Genomic DNA, 25,693 nt, shown 5'->3' on the forward strand with positions numbered 1-25,693 from the left:
TCATTTCATTACCACCCCACTCTCAAATTTTCAGAAGATCTAAGAGACTTGACTTGGTTCCCATTCTACTATATAGAGGGTGCCAAAAAATGTGTACACATTTTAAGTATGACATTCTCTCAAAAGATAGCATTAATCAAATAAATACTAGCATCACCATGCGACAGGTAGGACAGTCAAAGAAAGTGGCAGAAGCACGGTTGAGTGAACATCACACTACACATTGCTACCTTAATTTAATTCAACTTCGAAAAGTAATTAATAGATAACATCACTTAAAATGTTTTTTTTGGTACCCCGTATATGAAAAAATAGAGAGTATCGCATTCTTCAATATTTTTTGTGTAGTTCAAAATTGAGATCTTAGAGCTAACACACAAGATCAAGAAGATCTTGTTTTCTTTCTTACTAGCTAACTAAATTGCCTTGGAACACCTGGGTGATTTATTACTTTTAAGTAACCTTAGGAGAGAGGGCAGTCATTAGGGAGGAAAAGTCCCAAAAGTAAAGTGGCCAATGCCACCGCCCTTAACAACCGCTGCCACTGTAACAGCACCAGGATGGGAGGTGCTTAATCCCAGGTGCAGGATGCAGGAGGCCAGGTGTGCCTCCGTTCAGGCAAGACTCCCCAGGCTGTGGGGTCTCTTGAAGGCCTAGAAGCACAGGAGGGTTGCTGTGAACACTAGAGTTAACAAGGAGACTCTTTCCAACCCAACCACGAGCTGCCTCTCTACCTCTTCCACTACAGCGGCCCCACCCAGACCTCTGAGCACACTGACTGCAAACACTAAGCCATTGTCAACAGAGGAAGCCGACAGCAATACGTGAGCTTTGAAGTCAGACCTGGGTCTGAACCATCCTTCTATTGTGAACTTGGGAAACATGCCCAAACTGCTTAATGGGCATCTTAATATAGGGAAGATTATGATACCGTCCTGATAGGGTTGTGGTGAGAAGTAAATGAAAGAAGCAGCAGCCAGTCTTGCTTCTCACAGGCCGCACAATCAATGTAGTTGAACCTTGGATGTACCTTCTTTGTCTGCAGAGTACACCCCTTCTCCCAGGATGCACCTGTTCACCCTTCGAGCCCTGGCACCATCATCATGACCTTTGTGAAGCCTTCTTCATCCGTCCCAAAGGACTAATTGATCATTCTCTCTGCTCTCCCACTATGGTCTCCAAGAAAGCATCATCACACAGTACCTACAGACTCATTGAACATGAATCTCTGCAAGCAGATCCAGTGATTTTTTTAACATCCTCGGGCAAGCTGATGCAACAAGCCTGGCTCCGAGCCTTCCATGAGTAACCTGTGATATATGTCAATTATACATATAGTACATCAATTAATAATCATAGCTAGTATGGTTGGAGCCCTTAAGTGCAGTGATCCCCAACCTTTTTGGCATCAGGAACTGGTTTCATGGAAGACAATTTTTCCACAGAGCGGGGTGGGGAGATGGTTTAGGGATGATTCCAAGTGCATTACATTTATTGTGCACTTTTTTCTGTCGTTATTACATTGTAATATATAATGAAATAACTCTACATCTCACTATAAGGCAGAATCAGTGGGAACCCAGAGCTTGTTTTCCTACAACTAGACAGTCCCATCTGGGGGTGATGGGATATAGGGACACCCGAAAGGTGTTGCTTGCGTCCAGTCTACTCCGTAATCTCTTTTTGGTCACTGTCACTGCTTCAGAAAGATAGGATGCTGGAAATGGAAGCACGCTTTTCAGTGCTGATCTGATAGGAGGCAGAGCTCAGGTGGTAACGCCAGCAGTGGGGAGCAGCTGTAAATACAGATGAAGTTTCTCTCCCTCCCTGCCTGCCGCTCACCTCCTGCTGTGTGACCCTGTTCTGTGGCCCTGAGGGTTGGGGACCCCTACTATACTGCTTTATGTGCTTTGCACAGATGGGCTCATTTAATCCCCACAAACCCCCTTTGAAGTAGGCACCACTATTTCAGATGAGGAAGCTGAGGCCCAAAAAGGAGAAGTAACTCACCAATGGTCACACCATTTGTAAGCCAGCATTCAAACCCCAGAAATATAATTCCAGACCACAAGCCTTAACCATGGTAGAATACATCTTCTTTATATATGAATTTTAATGTCCAAAGGCAGTACATGTATGCATTATATTCCCTTTTACATGGACTATATCTATGACAATTATTCCTTTTAAATAGCTTTTATATAGTATGACAATTATTTTCCTTCTATAGTAAGTACATTTAGATTATTTCTTTTCTGGTGTTAAGCTACTTTAATATCATTGAACAAATATCTCTGTAGGTTAATAAGAATATACATGATTAAATATCTAAAGCATTAGATTTGGTGACATTACTACTATATTTTTCGAAATATTACTGTTGCTCTGGCAGAATTCATCATTCACATGATGAATTACTCTTTTCATCGCCTGACCTTGTGTTCTTTGATAAGAAAGAGAAGGGTGTGGTAGTGACAACTGAGGATACTTGTAAGCTATCCTCACAGAAGAAGGAAATTGAATCTCTATTGTGACAAATTAAAGTCAGATTTGCAGCTGCCACCAGTTGCTTTAATTTTTCTCAAGGGGGAGTTGGTTATTTCCTGTCATGTAAACTGTGAATCGCTGAAAGAACCAGTTCCCCAAAAAGTTTATAATATATTAAATAAAAAGAAGCAGACTAGGCCGGGCTTGGTGGCTCAGCCTGTAATCCCAGCACTTTTGGGAGGCCGAGGTGAGTGGATTGCCTGAGCCCGCGGGTTCGAGACCCGCCTGGGCAACTTGGTGAGACCTCATCTCTACAATAAATCAAAAAACTAGCCGGGTGTGGTAGCGCACGCCTGTAGTTCCAGCTACTTGGAAGGCTGAGGCAGAAGGATCGCCGGAGCCCAGCAGGTCGAGGTTGCGGTGGCCAGGAGCAGCCACTGCACTCCAGTCTGGGCAACGGAGTGAGACTCCAACTCAAAAAAAAAAAAAAAAGAAAAGAAAAGTCATAACTAAGAATAAAGTGTCCTAAGGAGACGAGAGAGGAGGTCTGGCCTGAGAAAGGAGGCAGCTCTCCTCCCAGAAAATGTAGGAAGAAGGAAAGAAGGGATGTGGCCTAGGATGTTGGTGGGTTTTGCAGCAAAAAGGAATTTCTCATCTAATACCTAGTTTCTCCAAGAAGCAGTAAGCCAGATAGAGAGGAGGAGACAGGGCAGATGAGGGGTTTGGTGGCTATGCATTTGTGGCACTATTTATCTGCATGGTCCAGAGAGATAGCTCTGTGCTCCACCTGGCCACCAGTATTCAGAGTCATCAGAAGCATCCCAGCTGTGACACCACGAAAATGGAAATTCCATCAGCAACGAGAGGTCCTAGTTTCACCTTGGGTCAGCTGAGTCTCTGCCACTGTTTTCAGCTTCTTTCCCACAGTGTGGATGGGTATAGGAAAGCCTGACACTATTCCTGCACTCCCCACATGCCACACCTCCCCACCAATACCAGACTGAGAAACAGAAGAGTGATAATCTCATGTCTGACTGCCAGTCCTTCTGGTGCCCGATGGTGCTCTGAGGGTAATATAAGCAATGTCCAGCAATAAAAGCAAGTTTTCTGTGTCCCCAGTGTCCATGCCCCGACACACCCACACCATCCACGAGACCATCATCGGCTGGTGATGCATCCCATGAAGACAGCTGTGGGGACAACGAGTTCTTTTCTAGGCCTTGGTTGGGGGATGTTCCTTCCTGGCTCTCTTTACCCCAGTGACTTTGGATCCTGTAATTCTAGTGTCTTTTCTCCCAAGAGGTGCCAAGAAATTAAGCATGTATAGATTGCATAGACTGTAAGTCCCTTCTGTCCCCCACCCACCATTTTATGACAATCCTTGATATGTGAGGACGGAGAGTTACCCATCTTCTTTCTTCTTCTCACTCTTTCATTTTGCACCCTAGCACATTAGCTTTATTTTCTATTTTGGAGGCAATTCCTGGTTAAGACCAGAAAGCTAAAGGAAAAAAAAAAAAACTATCCAACAATTATTCTCCTTAGTAGACCTAAAATTATTCTTTTTTTTTTTCCCCTCTGTTAAGGAAAAAAGGTAAACTAGATTAAACAAGTCACACTTCTTGAGCAGCTACTGCATAGCAGGCTATAACCTATGGGAGATAATAGATGAACAAACATTCTGGGAAAGGACTGATATACAACTTGCTAAAATGACAGATAATTGTCAGGTACCAAGAGGCTGTAATGGAGAAAATACTAGACACTCTAGTAAAGGACCTCATGGAGAGATAACGTTGACATTTAGATGATGATTGGAGTTTTGCAAGTGGAGGTTTTTTAGGTTTTTGAAAGTGTATTCAAAATGAAGACCAGGCAGAGGAAAATGCTAGAAAATGCATTCAAAGGGTGAGTGCCTTCAGATTCTGGAGTGACTCTGTAATGCTGAAAGGAGGGAGTTACGTAGTTGGACGTAAAATAATTAGAATTGATACAAAATTAGGCTGAAGCCTTTACTAAATGATGAGGATTGGTTAGAACAAGAGTAGGGACAGTCTTGAATGCCAGTTTGTGATTTAATCTGTTTTTTAAAACGGAGACTTCACTAAAAGCTTGTGAATTTTAAAAAAGTTTATTTTCTCTTGTATCTTCCATAGCAAGTGGCTGCTTCTGCTTCATATTAAAACTAAGTTACAAAGAAATAGCCAGTTATTCCTGGGTGTGCAACGAAAGTGCATTCTCTCTTCAACACCCTTAGTTCAATGTTCTATACTTATAGATCAAGACTGCTTTAGCAATATGACAAAGATGACATAAACTCATTTTGGTATTCAATTCTTTTTTTTTTTTTTTTTTTTTTTTGAGTTGGAGTCTCACTCTGTTGCCCAGACTGGAGTGCAGTGGCCGCTCCTGGCCACCGCAGCCTCGACCTGCTGGGCTCTGGCGATCCTTCCGCCTCAGCCTTCCGAGTAGCTGGAATTAAAGGCATGCACTACCACAACCCAGCTGATTTTTTGATTTATTGTAGAGATGGGATCTCGCTGCCCAGGCAGGTCTCGAACCCGCGGGCTCAGGCAATCCACTCACTTCAGCCTCCCAAAGGCACAGGATTACAGGCTGAGCCACCGAACTCGGCCAATTCTTTTTTTTAAGAGACAGGGTCTTGCTCTCTCAACCAGGCTGGAGTGCAGTGACACAATCATAGATCATTGTAACCTCAAACTCCTGGGTTCAAGCGATCCTCCTGCCTCAGCCGCCTGAGTAACTGGGACTACAAGTGCACCCCACCACATCCAGCTAATTTTTTTTTTTAATATGATATCTCACTATGTTGCCCAGGCTGATCTCTAGCTCCTGACCTCAGGCAATTCTCTCACCTTGACTTCACAAAGTACTGAGATTGCAGACATGAGCGACCACACCCAACCTTGGTGTTCAATTCTATTTCAAAATTGTTGCATAGGAAATCCAGAATCTCATCCCAATATCAATATACAATCTACAATTGTATACAAACTATAATTGTGTATCGTAACTCTAAAATTAGCTGCTGTTTATTGTCAGTGTTCTATGTGTTAAGCACTTTACATGTATAACTGTACTTCGTGTTTATTCCTCTTGACAATATGGTAGGTTCTGTAAATTATTAGCCTCAATTGACACTAGAGGCAACAGAGACACTGAGAAGGTCCAGAAGTCTGCATTAACTGTATAGGCACAGTCAGGTTGCAACATCTGTGTAGACTCTAGAGATCTTCTCCTAAACTCCCCTGCTGACAGTTCTCCTACCCTCCCTGCTGATGATGCATGCCCCTCAGACAGGTCTCCAGACACGCTAAGACTGCTGGGTCAGTCTTCATTCATTTCTTCATTCCAAAGATATTCACTGAACACCTGCTATGTGACAGGCATTGTTCTCATAGCTTAGCTTCGGCAACAAAATGGAAACAAGCTTCTTTCCTTTAAAAGACTTCTTCTCTGAGAGTGTTTTCTTACCACGTATATTCCTCTTGGTTATAGCAATTGTTATTCTCTGAGAAGCAATATTAGGTCTTAAAAGCATCAACATTATTCTTCATACCACTGCCAAAATATCTTAATATTTACATAAAAAATCATTTCCACAGGCAAATAGATTATAATGTCTCAGAGGGAAATGTTTTAAAAGATAAGAGTTGCCTAATATATTAAAAGAAAAGCAAGCTTTAGTTGGTCTAATGTTCTCTTCATTGAGAATTACCAAACACAGAGAACCTGTTTTGAAAGAATTATAGCAGAACCAAAAACTCCTAACACAAAAGCTATTTGGAGCATAACTTAGTTTTTCCTCAGTGACTCATGACTTCTCAGAATCTTAGAATGCTTCAGAGTCAATTATTTTAAACTGCAATTATTAACTGGAACTTCAAAACAATCCTTGTGAAGCGCTCCACTTTTTTATTGTTAAAATTTCCATTTGCTGAACCAATAAAGGCCAGTGGTACCACCTAAGATTTTGAAAATAATCTGAAGCAGTGAGTTTTTATTTCAGCTGTTTGGAAATGACTAATAGATGGATTTCATCTAACATTAATAGCTGGATATGTAAGAAACACCCACACTCTAGAAATTAAGATGTGTCACCCTAGTCTTATGATAAGAATGATTGTCTTAGAATATTTTTGAACTCTATTGAACAACTCTCACCACCTTAAATCACCCTTTGGTGTTAGTTTTTAAGTGTCTTAAGTAGAGAAGATTAAGAAAATGAATACTTACACTCTTTTAAATAATAATTAAGAGACTCTGGTAACCATTTATCTGTGATATTAATAGCATGAATAATAGCAAAGTGTGATTCAAAGGTGAATTAAGGATAATTTAAATTATATATGATAACTTGGGCTGCAGAATTAAGAAATTCTTGAATTTCACTCATATTGTGGAGTGTAGTTTTAAATAGGACTGAGAAACATGTGCAAAGCAGCAACAAAATAGTATACTGTTAGAAAAACTATATAAACAAAAGAATATTAAAATCACTTTGCTATATAAAATTAAATACCAAATGACATATCAAGTGTACATCCCCTGATGCCAAGCTTTGGCAATCTAATCAATATGGAGTTTAACAAGGTCTCATCTATTTTCTTCTTGGGAACAATGAAAATTGATTTTGCTTTATTTTCATATTATGTTAATAAAATATAAGTCCCACAAGGAAAGGGATTTTATTTTGTTCATCACTGTATCCTAGTTCCCAAAACAATGCTTTGCGTATAGTAGTGGCTTGACAAATGTTTGTTGAATGAATAAACACATTTTTTAATGTGCTTATTCAAAAAGACTTCTTGCAATGAATGGCATATTTGAGTTGTACTAGAGTTAAACAAAACATAGCATGCTGACAACAGTGACTAAAGAGTTTGCCCTATTATATGAATTTTCTCAAAGAAGAGTTCAAGAAAGAATATCTACGTGAAGATAACCAATATGTGGGCTGGGTGCAGTGACTCATGCCTATAATGCCAGCATTTTGGGAGGCTAAGTTGGGAGAATTACTTGAGCACAGGACTTCAAGACCAGCCTGGGCCACAGGATGAGACCTTGTCTCTACAAAAAAGTTTTTTAAAAAAATTATCCAGGTGTAGTTGTATGCACCTGTAGTCCCAGCTACTTAGAAGGCTGAGATAGGAAGATTGATTGATCCCAGGAGTCCAAACCTACAGTGAGCCATGAGCACACCACTGCACTTCATCCTGGGTGACAGAGTGAGATCTTGACTCAAAAAGAAAAATGTGGTATAGGTACTATATTACATATATTGTGTTATAATTTTAAATTATTTGTCTTTGTGAAAAATCAAATATTTAAAATATACTGAGGATATGTTTTTGTAAAAGAAGAATACGTCCTTTCTAAGCAAAGAAGATTAAAGGATATGACTAGATTATCCTTTACCCTTAAGCTTTGTTTTTCAAACCTTCAGTCCCTTGGAGTACCATTTCCCAAAGCATGGTATGCATATCAAAGGGCACACAAGGTGATCTTTTTGTTACAGAAATGATCTTTTTTCTTTTACTGTAATTATTATGTCTTCTAGGGAAAATGCAACTAGCACATCAAATCTGTTGTTTATTAATAGTTATTTTATATAAGATAAATAAGTTAAAAATAATTTAATTTTTAAAAAGATATTAAGTAAATAGTAGAGTAGGCAGGTGTGATAAAACCATATATTCAGGCAACTGGATGACTGAATTTGAGAAAACTTTGACCTTAATTCCTGCTTGGATCAGTGAGATTCAGAACAAATACTATGTTCCTCTTGTAAGGTTTTCCTATGCTTCAGATAGGAGCCTGTAACTACAAACACCCTACCCAGTGAAGTTTTTACCCAGTAAGATGACTTTTAACCCTCTCAGACCCAATGCCTCCTTTTTGTAACATGTTCTATAATGTCCCCTTTATTATCTTGAAAGAAAATCTATAGCCTACTTGTTCACATAAGTTAAAAAGAATCAATATACGGCCCTAGCTGTATGATAAAACAGAAACTCAAGAAAAGCAATTTATAACCGGGCTTAGTGGCTCAGCCTGTAATCCCGCACTTTGGGAGGCTGAGGTGAGTGGATTGCCTGAGCTCGCGGGTTCGAGACCCGACTGGGCAACTTGGCGGGACCTCATCTCTACAATAAATCAAAAATGAGCCGGGCGTGGTAGCACGTGCCTGTAGTTCCAGCTACTGGGAAGGCTGAGGCGGAAGGAACGCCGGATCCCAGCAGGTCGAGGCTGCGGTGGCCGGGAGCAGCCACTGCACTCCAGTCTAGGTGACAGAGTGAGACTCTAACTCAAAAAAAAAAAAGAAAAGAAAAACAATTTGTATAATTGGATAATAGGCATATTAAATCATTAGGCATAACCACCCTAGAAAGTATAATGACATAATCATATATTGCACCTACATGCAAGATCCATGTGAATGTGAGAGTACTAATGCAGATTGACACAGGTGTGTGATGTAGATGGACAACAACTCCGGAGAAAATTCAATCTACCACTCCCTCCTCCTACCCCCATCCTCCAATCCGATCAAAACTACCCTCTTCCCTTAATTTGCACAGTAGTTGCATTCCTGCAAAGGGAATACCTATATTCAAGCTTGGCAAAAGAATACTTTTGTGCTTATATGTAAAACAGAGAAGCAGGGTTAGGTTCTAGATTTGGACCATTATCAACAGGCTTTCCCCTGCACGAATACCTGAACAGCCTTTGAAAAGTTGAAGGTGAGGAGGGACAATTGTTTTTGTGTGGATCAACCCCACACACCTTGGGACATCTCATATCCCTGACACCCTTCCCCTAAATTCCATTCTGGCCATCTCCATCGTTTTGACAACTGAAAATGCCCCCCAACATTTCCCAAATGCCACCTAGGGAGTAATGCCTCCCACATTGAATTCATAAATCCCAGTGGCTCTCTAGGATTTATTTGTGTCTGAAGCTGTTCGTTAATACTTCATGTGTCGACATTAAGCCACTTGGGGCTTTTGATTTATCAGGGATAGCTTCTGGTTCCAAAGCATCTTAAACATAAAAGATGAGCACCATGGCTTCTAAAGCTCTTATTAGTAATATTCTCTTTTATCATTATTACAGTAGTTTTTTATTGTTTGTATCTTGCTATTAACAATAAAGTTGCTCTTTATTTGGACTTAAAGTTGGTAAAGAATAAGTATTCTTAAAGTAAATTTCAGCAAGTTTGTTTGCTCTTAAGAAAAATATTTCAGAGTTGGGATGTCTGAAAGAATCCGAAATTCAGAATAGTTAGAAATCTGGTTACTAAACATCAGATATTTTAAATTATCTAAGACTCTCAGGGCTGCACATTTTGACAGCACAGCTTTAAAAGCAGATTCTTGGCATAAGGCTGAGTGGGTTTTGACCATGTCATGCTGAGAAATTTGCAACTGCAGCATTCACTGCGATGGACAAAAAAAGAGAAAAAACATTCGTGAAAACTTTCCAGGGTGAAGGACCTTAAACTTAACTGAACTTCTGAACCTTATGCTCTGTTGTGATCCTTCTGACACTTTGAAGGATGATCTGGATGGTATCCAAATAGTACAATCCTCACTCTTCAATCTTAAACAGTGTGAAAGCTGTCAGCCCAACTAGGTCATCAAGAGGGCAGACTGCCACTTGTCATTACTGAGAGGGGAGTTCTCTAGGACACTGAAAAAGCTGGGAAGGTCTTGCTTTTTACCAAGAGCTAGGGCCTTGCGTTTTGAGAAAAAGACTCATTTGAAGGCTAGCTAAAACCTGTGTGCGAATGCCTCGTACAAGCTACCCGAGATGATTTGACATCATTCCCCTTAATTCTTATTAGAAAGTTGATCTTCAAAAATAGCCCACAGGGTTATTTGCTAAGATGGAACTCTCAAAACACTTGCCTCAGTTCAAGATAGAAACTGATTTTTTAAATTAAATCTATTGCATGAGACAAAGAAACAATATTGGTTAATGAGAGGCATGGGAATGTTTGAATGCCTGTTCTGCTTGTTACAAGTTTTTACTGAGTTTCTGAACATTTTGTGACTCTGTTTCTTTGTTTATAAGCCTGGAATAATGGCAAGTATTATTAGCTCAGGTTATTTTACTGTGAGAACTGAGACCCCTGTGCAAAATTACTAAGTGGATGAAATTTGTCTTTGACTTTCACACCTTCTTTACTCATTCAGTTGTGCTGAGTGCTGGAGATTAAAAGGTAAATAAGGCATAGGCCCTGCCCTCAGGAAACTAACAGTTTAATAGGTGAGAAAACCAAGTAAATATGACCATCTTAATATGCATGAAGAACTGCCTTGCTGACTATAAATTGGGATGGGGTTGCAATGGAAGCTCAGCATAGAACATCAGCCACAGCCGGGAAGCTCAGCATAGAACATCAGCCACAGCCGGGAAGGACAGGGGAGACTTTCCACCTAACCACTTTCTTTCTCCCCTCTCTGTCCCTCCACCCCAGCTCTCCCCAAAGCTGAGTCTCCCCAGGACTTCTCTTCTGAGATAGAACTCCAAACTTTAGGCTGTTCTTTCTGCCCCTTTCCAGCAGAACCCATTCATGTGGCATTGCCTACCTTGTTGCAAACTAATTCAAGCTAAGGCATTTATTCATTCATAACTCTTTCCAGCTATCTGCATTCTGACTGGAGTTGTCCTTACACACTCTACCGATCTTGACCAGCACACTCTCAAGAGTGGAGCACCCACTAAACAAACAACCTTTTTCTTGCTCACATGTTTTACCTTATTCAGTATTATAATTTCTAGACATTTTTGTATTAAACCCTTTCTTACCCTTCATAGCTGAAGTAAAAAAAAATAGTGAAGAAGATAGAGAACCCATTGCACCATTTCTCCCTGAGTAGGTGAGAGCAGAAAAACTGCTTGAGTATTCTGTACAATCAGGTACCACAGTACCTTTCACAGAGCAGGTGCTCAATGAATGTTTGTTGGTAAAGTCTTCCCAGTGTTCACCACACGGCTAAGAATTCACTCCTCAAATGCTTCCATTTCATTCACTGACAACTACCAAAGAATATTATGTATTTGTTATATAGACATTTCTGAATAAAATATTATGTAACATCATAAAATTAGTTAGAAATGTTTGGAAAATGCATAAAAGACATAGGTGTTTTCTAGAGGGAGGAAAGATGAAAATGCCCATGAGCCACATTAAACAAGGAAAGATTATGCTCTGAGACCATGTCTCAATCAGCAGACATCCCTTCAGGTAAAATGTTAGTTGACTTTAAGACTTGGCTTCAAGGGGTTAAACACAAAGCCTGTGTGCATCCCATCAGAGTTTTATTTTGAGCAGGCTGTTTGCTCAAGTACCTCCCACTCTTTCCCTTCCCCACAAGCTGCTGTTCCACACTATGTACACAACAAAAAATGTTTGTCTTTTCCAAAGCTGAAGGCACTAACCAATGTTTGTGAATTTCTTTGTGTAATAACATAATAATCAAATCACATTGTCAGTGTCGGTAAGACATGTGTTTTCAATTTTAAAACCCACAAGTGATTTATTATTCATTTCCTAATACTTAATTTGTACGTTTGGTGAGAGAAACAGGAAAGTTACACACATAGACTTCGAAATTTTGCTATGAAATTATTTCTTTGGTTGTTTTCTAGTTATTTTATGAGTTTCCTTTCAATATTTCAGCATTGCAATGTTTCTCACTTTGATGTTCCTGTTCAATGATACCAATTTTAATCTTTAACTTTTAAATCTTTATTGATTTGAAAACCCTTGTACTTTTGAATTATACTGAAATTTCCTTACTGTTTTTGTTTTACTACACATTTTTATTGTGGTAAATGGCTCATAGCATGAGACATACCCTCACCAAAATTTTAAGTGTGCAGTACCATCATGTTAGCTATAAGTGCAATGTTGTATAGCAGTCTCTAGAACTTTTTCATCTGGTATGACTGAAACTCTATAATCCATTCACCAATCTCCCATTTCCACTTTCCCCCACCCCTGGCAAACACCATTCTACTTTCTGCTTCTATGAGTGGCTACTTTACTCTACTTTTTAAAAGGAAGGAAATTTGAAATCCCTTGAGTACAGATCCATCGCTGTACTCCAGAGAAAATAGGCTTCTGTGGTAGATTTCCATATGTCCCAACTCTTTGCCCTCTCCAGTATAGAATGGGATATAATGCATGAGCAGAGCATCCTATTCAAGATCAGAAATATTTGATCTTGAATGTGATTTGACTTTGGATAAATTACTAAACCTTTCCAAACCCATTTCTTCATCTGTAAGATACACCAGTTAATGTCAACTTCACAGTACCTACTTCTAGGAAAATTAAATGAGATGACAAGTGTAAGTCATCTAATATGTGCTCGGTATTTCTTGATTCCATCATGCCTAGCTCCAAGTCTTATTGTTGCTATGGACTGAATCCATGATGTGAGATGCCCAGTGTGTTTCTTTTAGATTAAATACATCAGTTATGTCTTAGGGGTCAATCTAGATACTCATGCAGGTGGACACTGCAGTAGTCATCTAAAAAAATTCCTTCTTCTCTCTGATCTAGTTCAGTGTGAAACTATATAGTCTTCCAAGTCCTGTTAATGTCATAGTGAGACCTGGCTCCTCAAGAGTGTTCTACACCAAGAGTTACAAATGTGATTACCCGTAAAGTGCTCCTACCATCCATATAGAGCTATGGACCATAAGTGACAAACCTCAGTGCACAGGTAAACATCTCAAGTTCTCTGCAGACCTAAGGGTGGATATTTACATTTAAAGAGTTATACTTCAACGACATATAAAGCCCATTTAATTAAGTCAGAGGATTCACTCCAAAGATACATAATTCAAGCAGCCTTTGTAACCTATAAAGAAAAAGAAATGAGCTCACAATGCATTTCCATTCGAAAAAAAAGAAAGCATAAAGATTTTTTTTTCTGGAAGTTTTTAGAGATAAAATTTTCTATCCAGGCTTCTATCAATAGGTAAAGTTAGTACTAATCTCCCACCATTCTAAAGATGCACTTATAATCATTTCGGAAAATCCAACAAATTCAGGAAATAGAGAGAGCTTCAAGTTCTTCTACTCAGAGGATCACCCCTGTTGTCTGATGTGTTAAATGAATGAATCTTGCCTGCTCTGAACAATTAATTTAATTCAACAATCACATTACACCTATCATAAGCCAAGTCATGTGCATAGCAGGTAGAAAAACAGCATACATGCCAATCAATAATCATCTAATTTCATTATTCCTTCTTTCAATAAACACTTTTTAAGCCAGGCAACATAATAAATAAGATGTGATCCTATCCCGACAGGGTTCATAGTAGTGTGTAGCATCTGCTGCATAGAAAGAGACCTAAGTTACCATGATACCAACCGCAAAGCAGTAGGAAGGCTCACAGAAGCATCTAAATACATCTGTCCAGGAGGTCAGAAGGAAATATTTGAGGTGGGCTGCTTAAGGGTGGGTGGTATTTCAACAGGTGGGGACAGTGTTCAATTGGAAAGGCATGTGGGAATCCATAGAGAAACAGAAAACCATGGGCGGTCTGGGATACAAACAGTAAGAGCAGAGACACATTTATCTGCAGGGTACCTGTGGGAGATAAAAATGAAAAAATAAGTTGGCATCATATAGTAGAAGGCCACGAATGCCAGAGTAAATAGTATAAAGTTAATTAAGTAGACGTTGGGGAGCCATTGAAAGATATGGAGCAGAGGACTGACCTAGTAGGAGTTGTGCTTGAGGAATAAATCTGTCAGTGGTAGGTGAGATCAATTGAAAGGTACGACTGAGGCACTCAGAGGGTTAGTCCAACATCCTGAGACAGGGTTGAACTTGCAGACAGAGTGAAAGGAGAGAAACAAATGTGCGTTACAGCATGCATCTGGAATTTTTGTAGTGAAATTTAACAGTCCAGACACATATCTCCAGATAAAAAATTATACTTGCTTAAATATCTGCTGAGAACTAGGGAGTTAATACAGCAGTTTTTAACCTCTGGAGACGTAGAATCAACTGAAAGTCTGGTCACCTCAATTTGCTCACCACAAACCATCGCCCTCAAAACTCTGGATTTGCTAAACATTTCAAACTCTGAGAAGCAGAGGGTTCTATAAAACCACATTGTGCCTGGCACATATTTCTTTTTTAGGACTGAGGACATTTGATGTGCTTCTTGCTAATTCATTTAAATGTCATTCAAACTGGGGTTTTGCAAAGCCTTTCTATTGCCCGGAGAAACCTTAAAGCCCATTCCCCTCCTTACAAAAAGGAAACAATACAGTAGTCTTCCAACCGTCTCTGAACCTGGGAGTTAAGAGAGGCACAATCCATTCGTTAGAATAGATTTTGTGGTAGGCAAAACAATTAGCTAAAAACAACAGATTTTGCAAAAAATCAGTGTGTTGTGTGGTTGAGGAAGACAAGCATTTGACCCTCTTGAATGCTTTTCAAGTGTGTTTCCTACCACTGAAGCGGCAGGTGTGGAGAGAGTCAGCTGGCGAAGCTGTTCGTTCTATTCTATGATGCAAATACCAGCCATGTTGATTTTCTCTTCACTGTCAAGAACATAAAAGAAAAATGGCAATTGAAAAAAAATAAGCATGTTAAAAAGTAGATCTAGAGAAACAACTTTACCCTGTGTTAAAGAAGACTTTCCTTTTCCTCCCCCTCTTCCTCCCACTCTGTGGCAGTGTTGAAACAAAGCTCTTCTTCTAGTGACAGCCATCAAGAAGTCGTGAGTATTTTTCATACACAGAAGAGCTAATGACGTGGAGCTTTAATACATTCTATTCGAGACCTGAGTTTAGAGAACTCAAAATAACTTCTTAGCTCATTTAAACTCAAGTGAGTTTCCAAACTTCAAGTTAAGTTTTAAGGTGATGATGTGTTTTATTTTGATTTAGCTTTTTCTTTTTCTTTCTTTCTTTTCTTTTCTCCTTTTGATGTTTTTGTGGTTATTGTTAATGTTGTACATATTTTTGTCTATTTGTTTTCTAATACAACTGATTTTCTTACATTTCTATTAAAGACTAAGCCTTGCAAATGACCTAGATGTTAAGAAACTTAGTTTGTATCTCAATCAAATTAGTCAGGATTTAAAAATCACCAATAATGACTTTATCTTAAAAATAAGTCCACCCATGTGAGAAAATATCACTTGATGTTAAGAGCCAAATAATATATTAGGTTGTCATCAGTGTCTATCTTCCATTTTCTGGCTTCTGGGAATATATACAGGAGGAAATAAACAAATATGACCATTTATGGCCACTGATGATTTCTAAAAGACTGGGGGAGACATAGTATTTTATTTTAAAAGGTTTTTTGGCAGCTGGTTCTTTTTATGAATAAATGGAAAGTTTAATGTCTAGAGATACTAAACTATGAAAGGGGGGGTTTGAAAACTGAAGTCATTACAGCCAAGTCTAAACCATGAAATTTACTAAAAGCACATGAAAATGAATCAAAGTGTTTAGAACATTGAAATGAGCACTATTCTCATCCAGAGGCTGACATCTTTAGCACCTCATCACTATAAGTTCTGGAAACCCATCAATCCTGTTTTCTACACAAAACCTCTTTACATAATTTTTTTTAATTTCTTAGTCTACTTAAAATTATTTGTACAGGGCAACTGCATCTTAGACTAGGTGGCTTCAATCTTAAAATCCTTATGTATACTTTCAGGAAAATTGCCATCCTAGGCAACCCCACTAACCTTCCAACTTTGCAAGGATCCTGAACCCTAAGCTAGTAGAACGTGTAGTGAGAAAGAAAGAGCTATACTGTAAATCTGTTATTTGTGCTTCAGGACACTTAAAATAAAACTAACTTTTTCTCATCTTTTTTAAAGCTACATACTGTAAACTAGAATTTCACCCTGTTTTCTCCAGGGTTCAGCATTCTTAAACTTAGACTAGAACACACACAACAGGGAAGTAATTTCATTCTGTCAACATGTATTTAACACCTAGAACTTGTAGGACATTGTAGAGAGTCAAAGAAAAGAGGAGTCTGGTGTCCAGGACCTTACAGCTTGGTAAGAAAGTCAGATGTGTGAATGAAAGTGAACTTTGCGACCATACAGGGCACAACAGAGGATTATAGTAGAGGTCAGCGAAAGCAAAAGACAGAGGCAGGAGGGCCTGGGCCCTGGAACTCCATGTTAGGATTTATTGAAAAAATGACTTCCAAAACGAACATGTGTATAAGTTTTAGCATCGTCCACCTTGTAAACTGGCTAGTTATTCAAAAAGGGCACTCGATGATGACGTTTCTATAAACAAATTATGAGAATTTTTTAATCAGTAAATCTTTTACTGAGTTTCCATTACGTGAACGATTCTGCACTAGATACCAGGGGCTACAAGTTTGATAAAATGGTTTCTGACTTTGGGGTATAAACAGTTATTCACCAGTAACTCTATAGTAAAAGACATACTATAAGTTCTATAAAAGGATAATAAATAAAGCCTATGAGTAGCCACTAACCCAGCAAGAAGTAGGACTTAATAACAATTATTTAAGAGGTCCAGTTAGCTTCATGTTCAAAAGTGCTGATGTTAGGTTTTGGTTGGAGCTCTGTATTTGCCTGTGGCCAGTTCTGCTCACTCAAAGGTTCTCTTCATTCTCAGTATTATCTGAGTTACTCCACCAGTTACTAGCAAATCAACTTCTGGAAACAACTGACATAGACCTTCTTTACGGAACTAGGTATACAATTGACAGAAAAAGCCTCATAATATAGGTATACTTATAGCTTTTTATATCTCAGATATTTATTCTAGGTTTAAGATTTTTCCTAGTGCCAAAATTTACCAACCCCCATAAAGAAAATATGCCATAGAGAAGTTACTCAAAAATAAAAATAATTTTTATTAACATTTTTTGCATTTAAGCCAACCCCAACTTGTAACATTTAAAAATTACCATACCAGCAGTGCCAATACAAACTTCATAACTCTAAAATTATGACCAAAGTAGTACAAGAATGTGCTAATCTGTACATATTTGTGATATTTATAAAAGAAAAAGTGAACAGAAAATGGATTTCACAGTCAGAGTCAATACTTACATAGATTAGCCAATGAAACATTCTGGAGCACCTTTTTATAACTATTCCAAATGATATTTTGGGAATCATAAAACAATAAAATTCAAAGGAACATTAGGATAATTATAAATGCTTTTAAATAATGGTTTTTATTATATAAAGGTCTTAAATAAACCCAGCACTTTATTACTGGGCACATTGTGAAATGTTACAAGGTGAATTTAGCTGAACTATCTACCGTTTAGCTTAGCTAATCCTTTAAATTTTTATCCAGAAATGCATATCACTATACTCTTAATTATCAAGGTAAATATACTAGCAAAATACTGAATAATCTTTTGGAAACAAATGTATCATATCTTAATTAATATTTGATTAACATACTTTAAAGTTCAAAAAGCATTACCTTATGCTATGATTTAGAATGATGCTTTACATGCAGATTGTTTCTTATATTAGTTTTTTCACTCAGCTATATCTTCAGTTTCTTATATCTTAGTTTTTCACTATCTCACATAGTACAAATGCTCCCTCGACACTTCATTAATAAGTAATTAATATTGGTTTAAGTAAATTTATTTTTCTTGCATTATTGCATGTTCTTCCTCCTTAGAAAGCTACTTTGAGAATTAGAAAGCTAATTTTCCAGTTCTCTTTATATATGTCCTCAAATTAAAAAAGTAAGTGCTGTTGTTTTTATAAAAGGCCACTTTTATAGCATCACTTCTGAATCATTTCATGTGAATTAAAAAGTAGCTCCGATATAATTGCTAAATGATATGGTCATTGTTTATCTTGCTATGTAAGAAAATATTGGCAACCCAATTAATACTGCAAGTTGGCAGATATCTACTTGGCCATCTCAGACAGTAGGACTGAAAATGCACAAATAAAGAATCCATATCATGAGAACCAGTTTGTCAAAAAATATAGAACACACTCACGGGATGTGACATTGTATGCTACATTATTTAGCCTGCAGGCTACCATATAAAATGAACCATGAGACAATTTGTTGGCTAGCCTTATTTTATTTTTGTATTTTTTTTTTTTTACATTATCTAGCATTTGTTCCAAAGATGCAAAACAGGTTCAAAACTTAGGGGAATATCAAATAACTCAGTAGTCAAGACATATCATGTCTCATTGCAATGTTTTAAAAAATTGAAATTAAAACCAAAAATGTCTTCAGAAACAAAACATCAAGAACTTAAATGGTTTAAATTAAATGGATGAAATTCAACTTAAATGGAGAAAATGGTTTCTGACTTGAGGGTATAGTCAATTACTCGCCAGACATTCTATAGTAAAAGACATACTACAAACCCTATAAAAGAAGAATAAACAAAGCCTATAAACAGCCACAAACCCAGGAAGGAATTATAATAATTATCGGAGTAGGGCTTAATCACAGTTATTTAAGAGATCTGCATGCTGACATGTTGCTGGATAATAATAAATAGATAATAATCTGTTTGACTATAGGGTGAAAAAAAATAGGCAGGGAATCTTGCTGTTTCCTTCTTTAGTTTAAGGATAAAAACAGATCTAAACTTAATATCTCCAGCTCATAGCATCATTAGTTTAGTAGTAGTTTAGTCAAAATTTGTGAATAGTAACCATTATTTCCTATCATCTACATTAGCCAGATGTAATTTAACTTCAATGCCATTATCTTAAGTGTAAATCTGCTTTAAGTATTATACTACTTGGAAAGCTAAATGGAAGTTTTTTAAAAATCCATTATTTCCATTTGCTATGTTTGTGGCATATTTCCAGCATTCAGGGTGATCTTGCTTGCTTCTGATTCTGTTATGTATAGACAGGTATACTCTCAGTTACACAGGAAGTTTTTAGTGTTTTAGAATGGAGGAATTTTTATAGAATATATAAAAAGAAATAGATTATCATATGGATATTTTCTTTTAGATTTGCTTTATACATAACACAGAAATACAAAGGGGGACCCAAAAAAACTGGAATTTATTTATTAAAAATTGTGTATTTATACTTACATGTTAAAATGAAGTCACCTTCACAGTACTCTCTGTTTGATGCAATACATCTAGCTAGACTTTTTCCACTGCTCAAAACAGTTTCTGAACTCATCGATGCCATTTTTTGTTTCACCTCTTTCATATCAGTGAAACGTTTCCCTTTCAGGACTTTTTTTTATCCAGGGAAACTTGGGGTGAGATCAGGTGAGTAGGGAGGGTAGGGCACATGGGTCATGCCAACTGTGGTCAAAAACTGCTGAACACTCAGCGTGGTGTGACCAGGTTGTTCTTGTAAATCACCCATCAGGAAAAATGGCAAACATGTTGAAAGAATCTCAAAAAAAAAAAAATTTACTGAAACCAAATGCAGCCTCTCACAACCAATCCTAATGGGTACACTGATGCCAATGGGTTCCTAGACTATTTACCTAGCAGGGGAAGCCTATACTCCAAAAAATAATTCCAGTTTATTTGGGGTACCCCTTCATACTTTATTTCATGTATTTTCTAAAAACAAGGGCATTCTTTATGTAACCACAGTTCGATGATCAAATTCATTGAATCTATAGATCTAATACTATTATCTCATGTATAAGTTCATATCCAAATTTCATAAATTGTCCAAAAAATGTCATTTATGAAAACTTTTATCTGATCCAGGGGCCAACTTGAGGTCATGCATTGCATTTAGCGCACTATTTCTGGTATCCATTATTATGAAACAATACCTGAGGCTATCTTGTCTTTCATGACTTTGACATTCTTTAAGAGCACAGGCTGATTGTTGCGTAGAGTGTCCTTCAACTTGGGCTTTTCTGATATTTCCTCTTTATTGGAGTCAGATGTACATTTGGCGCAGGAACACTCCATATGTGGTATTGTGGCCTCAGCGTGTGGCATCAGAAAGTGCATGATGTTAGTTTCTCCCATTTTGACAATGTTAACTTTGATTACTTGGGGAAGATGTGCCCCCTTTATATTTTTCCACAAAAAAACTACCCATTTTTACTTCTCTGGTTAATAAGTCATCTGTGGGCAGATGCTTTGATGTTGTGTAATTGCCCTGCTGCTTTTTAAACTTTCACTGAACAATTTTAGTATCCCTTAATGATTCTAGCCTAAATCGGTTATTACTATGTTGTCTGCAAAATGATCATTTTTCAACTCCATTATTTCTTCCACATTTATTAACAGGCACATTCTGCAAGGAAGAACTTTCCCTTCTCTTTATTTATTTCTTACTTCCTAATTTACTATCCATATGACTCATTGATGCTTGCTTCCATCAATGGTTTATAATTAATTCTTCAATTATTCATTTTGATGCTAAAATTTTCCCACTTTTGCTCAAAGGAACCCCTTAAAGTTTCCTCCTCTGTCATTTTTAAGCAATCCCATCTTTTTTTTTTCTTAGCTCTCCCTTATTTTCTGGTAAAACAAGCTATTACAGTTTATCTGGTATACTTACTGTCCCTGCCCTAGAATTGGCCATTTCGCCAAGATGAACAGCAAAAATCATATATGAATACCAAAATCCAAGTGCTAGATGTGGTCATTGTTAGCAGGGTATTGTTTCTAGGCATACAATAAAATGTGCTCTTTTTAGGTACTGTATATTTTTCATGACCAACTCGGTCTTCATCATACCTGACCATCAGCAGCATTTGATTCTAACAATCTACCCACTCCTTGCAATATTATCTTCACTAGTCTTCAAGGAAATGATGTTCTCTTGGTGTTCCTGCATCCTCACTGGTTGCTCCTTCCTTCTCCTTTAGTTTTTTCTGCTCTTCTCTGCCTCCCTCTAAAGTCTAGGTATTCCAGAACTCAGACTGTGATCCTTTCCTCATCTGTATCTATACTTACTCCCTGGATAATCTCATCTGACAACTCTCAGGTTTTTATCTCTCACCCAGTCTTCTCCCTCACACTCTGGATTTTATATCCACTTATCTCTACTCGGCATATTTGCCTGAATCTCCATATATGTCTAAATGCAACATATATAACATGAAACCACTCCAGATCTGGTCCCCCTGCACCCTTCCCTGTTCTCCCAGTTATCCAGACCAAAACGTTAGAGGTACCCAAAATATATACAGAATCTCACCATCTCCACTGCTATCTCTGTAGTCTGGGCAGTCTTCGCTCTTGCATGGATTATTTCAATAGCCTCTTAACAGGTTTCACTGCACCAAACCTTCCTCCTACTATTTGTTCTCAACACAGAAGCCTGGATGACACTTTTTAATTGTGAGTGTGCTTATATCACTGGCCTACTCCAATTTTTGTGGTGGCTTTGTATTTCACTCAGGTGCAACCCAAGCCATTACAATGGCCTACTAAGCCCTGTATAATTTTCATGCCCCCCCCCCGCTCTGAGATCTCATCTCAGCCTCCCCTTTTCTCTCCTCCCCATCCACACTAAACTCCTGCTGTTCCTTCCACATGCCAGCACCCTAAACGTGTTCCCACTCTTTGTAGTTATCCAAGTTGGTTCCTCTGTGTGGAAGATGTTTCTTTCCCCAGATAGCTACTTAGCCAACTCCCTCATCTCCAAGTTTGCATCAAATTGTAACCTCTCTTGAGGCCAGTGCTGACCACCCCCAACATAGAACTCTTGATCCCTTGTTCACTACTTTTCTTCCCAACCCCATAATGCTTATCACCTTCTAAGACATTTTATCATTTACTTCTGTTTATTGCTAATTAGATGTCTCTCTCTGATAGAATGTAAGCCCCATGAGGACAAGGATTTGGGTTTTGCTCCCTGAAAGATCTAGAACTGAAGGATCTCGCCAAACATCTAGAATTTGTTCCTGTCCTATAATAGGCATTCAATTTTTTTTTTGAGAAAACAGGATTTATTGAGAGGACAGGAAAGCTCCCACAGTGGGAGAGGACCTGAAGGAGTTGCCCCAATTTTTACCCCATACTTTGATTTAATAAACTCATGGATATAAGTGAGAACTCAGCAGTAGAATGGAGTCCACATCTACCATTTTTAATAGTGATGTATGCCTAAACACAACTTCAGCTGTGCTCTATGTATCTCCATATATATTTTTTTGCCTCTTTCTGCTTGTGAAATCTAGATCCATTTTAAAATAAAAATAATTTTAATAAGGCAGCATTCTGAAAGAGCATTAGTTTTTGCCAGCCCTGAATTATGTTTTTGCATGCATAATACAGCATAAGCAATGAGCTGATTTTGGTCACTCACTGCCAGAGTGCCCATTGGTTCCTCTACTCTTACATCAGTTGTGATTTTGAGTTCCACAGGGGAAGATGGGAGAAGGGAGAAAGTATGGAAGAAACCAAAACTACTTTATATAGGAGCTAGACATTTTCCTTCTAGCCTGTTAAATTAACTCTGCATTCACAATGGGCAGCAGACATCACTTATGTGTTCCCAGAGTGATGTATACAATTTCAACTATCTTGGAAGACATTTAAATAATGTGCTTGGGGTATTTCTAGATAACAGTCAAGTTTAGTGGTACCCAAAATATATACAGGCACATGCAAAATGTGTATTAAAATATCTCAACTGACAAGAACAGACTTTCATGGCCACTAGAAAAAGGGAATACACTTATTAGAAAGTTAACACCCTCTCTGGGAGCAGCTAGGCAACATTTTGTACAAGATTATTGATTCCTTTGCCAATGATGTTTCTGGGACATTAGGAGACATTTTCCTCATATGTAAACTGGTGTCATCACGATTCTTCTAATTCAGGTGACAAAGTTCATCAGACTAGGGAGAGTGTAGGATGAGAACTTAGTCTAAATTTTTGAGTCTCAGTCCTATTATAGAAGAAAAAAACATAACTGTTCATTTCAAACGCATGCAGAAGTGTGTAAATTTCACTTACTATATATACCAGCACCCTTAACAAGAAAATGAAGTTTTTAATGTATATATTTCATGTCATCCAAAATTACATTCTGACATGTCTTGACATTTTGATAAATGTAATACATTAAAAAATCACTTGTGTTCTAGAAGACGTTCAAATGTAGAGCTAACTAGACCATATTTAAGAAAGCATTGAAAACATCTCTTAAATGTCTCTCCTTTTTAATGCATTATATTTTTATATAGTGGAGAAAATGAGCTATCTTTTAAACATATAACTCTCAATTTGATGACTTTCCACAGATACAACATACTCAGGGGAAATTGGCACCAAGAAAAAGGTGAAAAGACTTTTAAGCTTTCAAAGATACTTCCATGCATCAAGGCTGCTTCGTGGAATTATACCACAAGCTCCTCTCCACCTGCTGGATGAAGACTATCTTGGACAAGCAAGGGTAAGCTGGCTACCCCTGTCTCCTTACGGTAGGCCAGTGGCCAAGAGTATGTGCCTCCGTTGAGAGCACATGGAATTGAATCCTACTCTGCCACTGAGGAGCTCTATGACTCTAGGATAGTTACTCAACATGCCTGGACTTTTTTTTCAAATAGAAAATGAAGTTAATAAGAACACCCTCCAAATAGGGGTGGATGCAAGGATTCATGAGGTAAACCATGTACATGTGCTTAATATACTCACACCTAGCACATGCTAGCTATTTTCATTTCTATAAATTTTTAAAACATATTTGCACAATACTAAGAAAAATAAAAGAATTTAAGCTGTTAGATTACTAATGAGGGAATAGCTAAATTTCTTAATTCATCAAATTACCTCATTGTGATAGCTACACTAAAAATAACCCAATAGTAATCAGCTCTTAATTCCAATTTAGGCTATTGATACAGGGTTTTTTATATTTTTTTATAATTTTTGATTCATTCAAATAACTTTTAATCATCATACAATTATTTTTGCAACATACTAATCTGACTGAAAGTGGAAATTAATGTGTGACAATCTGAAAAAAGCGTACAGATTATCTCCAGCCTAAACTGCCAAAGGAATTTAAATTTCAGAAGGAGATGGCCCCAGTTTAAACAGAAGTCAAAGGTAGATTTTATAGCTTGCATGTTAAGTAATGTACTATCTCTATGCTATTAAGGAAAATATACTGCTAATATGTATCATTTATAAATGAACAGCAAGTAATGTCAGAAGAACTAATTCTAAATATTAGTTCTACAAAAGGGAAAACAAAATATCTCATTACAACCCAAGGCCTAAAATTGGGTGAATTTTTTTATGTTTTCCTTGTTTGTTGAGAGGAGAGCAAAACTAAACTCCCCAGCACTGGAACGTCACTAGCAGAGACCTGTTGGTGTATCTCTCCTCTAAGCAACCACATCTCAAGAAAGGTTCTTTCTACATTTCTTTGAGATGTAGAAAGAACAGAAAGCCAACAATCTGGATATCAGGTTATGTCCTGGATCTGCCTTTAGTATCGTGTGATTTGAGTAAAAGACTCACTGAATGTGGGCCTCAAAAATAACCTATCATCTCTTCATTTTCTGATGGTCTTTGGGTGTCATGTCAAGCTTTGGAACTTATTGTAGGATACAGGGAAGTCATTCAGTTGTACTAGATAGTAGCAAGCTAGTAGCTTCAACTTTTTTAATTGTTAAATTCACAGTGTCTTAAAGTAAATGGTAGCATCTCCAATATGACTCATTTGAGTGCCACTTTTTGTTTGCCTTTCAGCATATGCTCTCCAAAGTGGGAATGTGGGATTTTGACATTTTCTTATTTGATCGCTTGACAAATGGTAAGTTGTCCAAAAGAATTTTCACTAAAACACACACCATAAATTGGGATTAATTTCATGAAAAACAAAATTTATTTTTAAATACTGCTATCCTTTTTTCCTTCTTTCCCCACTTTCATAAATCTACAGCTACTGAAGAAGGGCCAGGGCAAGAGAAAGTTAATTCAGATGAAGAATAAGAACAGGATTCAACCTTAGGATCTTAAGATAGTTTCCTTCTGAACCTGATGATCCCAAAGGAATTTGGAAACCGCAGATTAGTGCATTTTCTTGCAGAATATTTTGGCCACATCTAAAAGTAGGAAGTTCGTTATTAGTTGATGAAAACTAGAAACACAAAAACTCATCTGATCATTCCTGACTCTTACAGGGCAGGATGCTTGTGCAGTTTTTTTCTTTTTTGGTTTTTTTTTTTTTTTTTTTTTT

General features: G+C 37.7%; 1 protein-coding gene across 1 annotated transcript in view; it reads left to right on the forward strand.

Annotated features, from left to right (window-relative positions):
* PDE7B (phosphodiesterase 7B) overlaps window positions 1-25,693 on the forward strand; it is a 146,609-nt gene that overhangs the window by 75,381 nt on the left and 45,535 nt on the right. Inside the window, exons 3-4 of the mRNA XM_008054213.2 lie at window positions 23,748-23,899; window positions 25,204-25,267. Coding sequence (XP_008052404.1) covers window positions 23,748-23,899; window positions 25,204-25,267 — 216 coding nt within the window. The remainder of the gene's footprint in view (window positions 1-23,747; window positions 23,900-25,203; window positions 25,268-25,693) is intronic.

The sequence above is a fragment of the Carlito syrichta genome, unplaced genomic scaffold, assembly GCF_000164805.1.
Source record: "Carlito syrichta isolate Samal-C Ts95f unplaced genomic scaffold, Tarsius_syrichta-2.0.1 Scaffold289251, whole genome shotgun sequence".
NCBI lineage: Eukaryota > Metazoa > Chordata > Mammalia > Primates > Tarsiidae > Carlito > Carlito syrichta.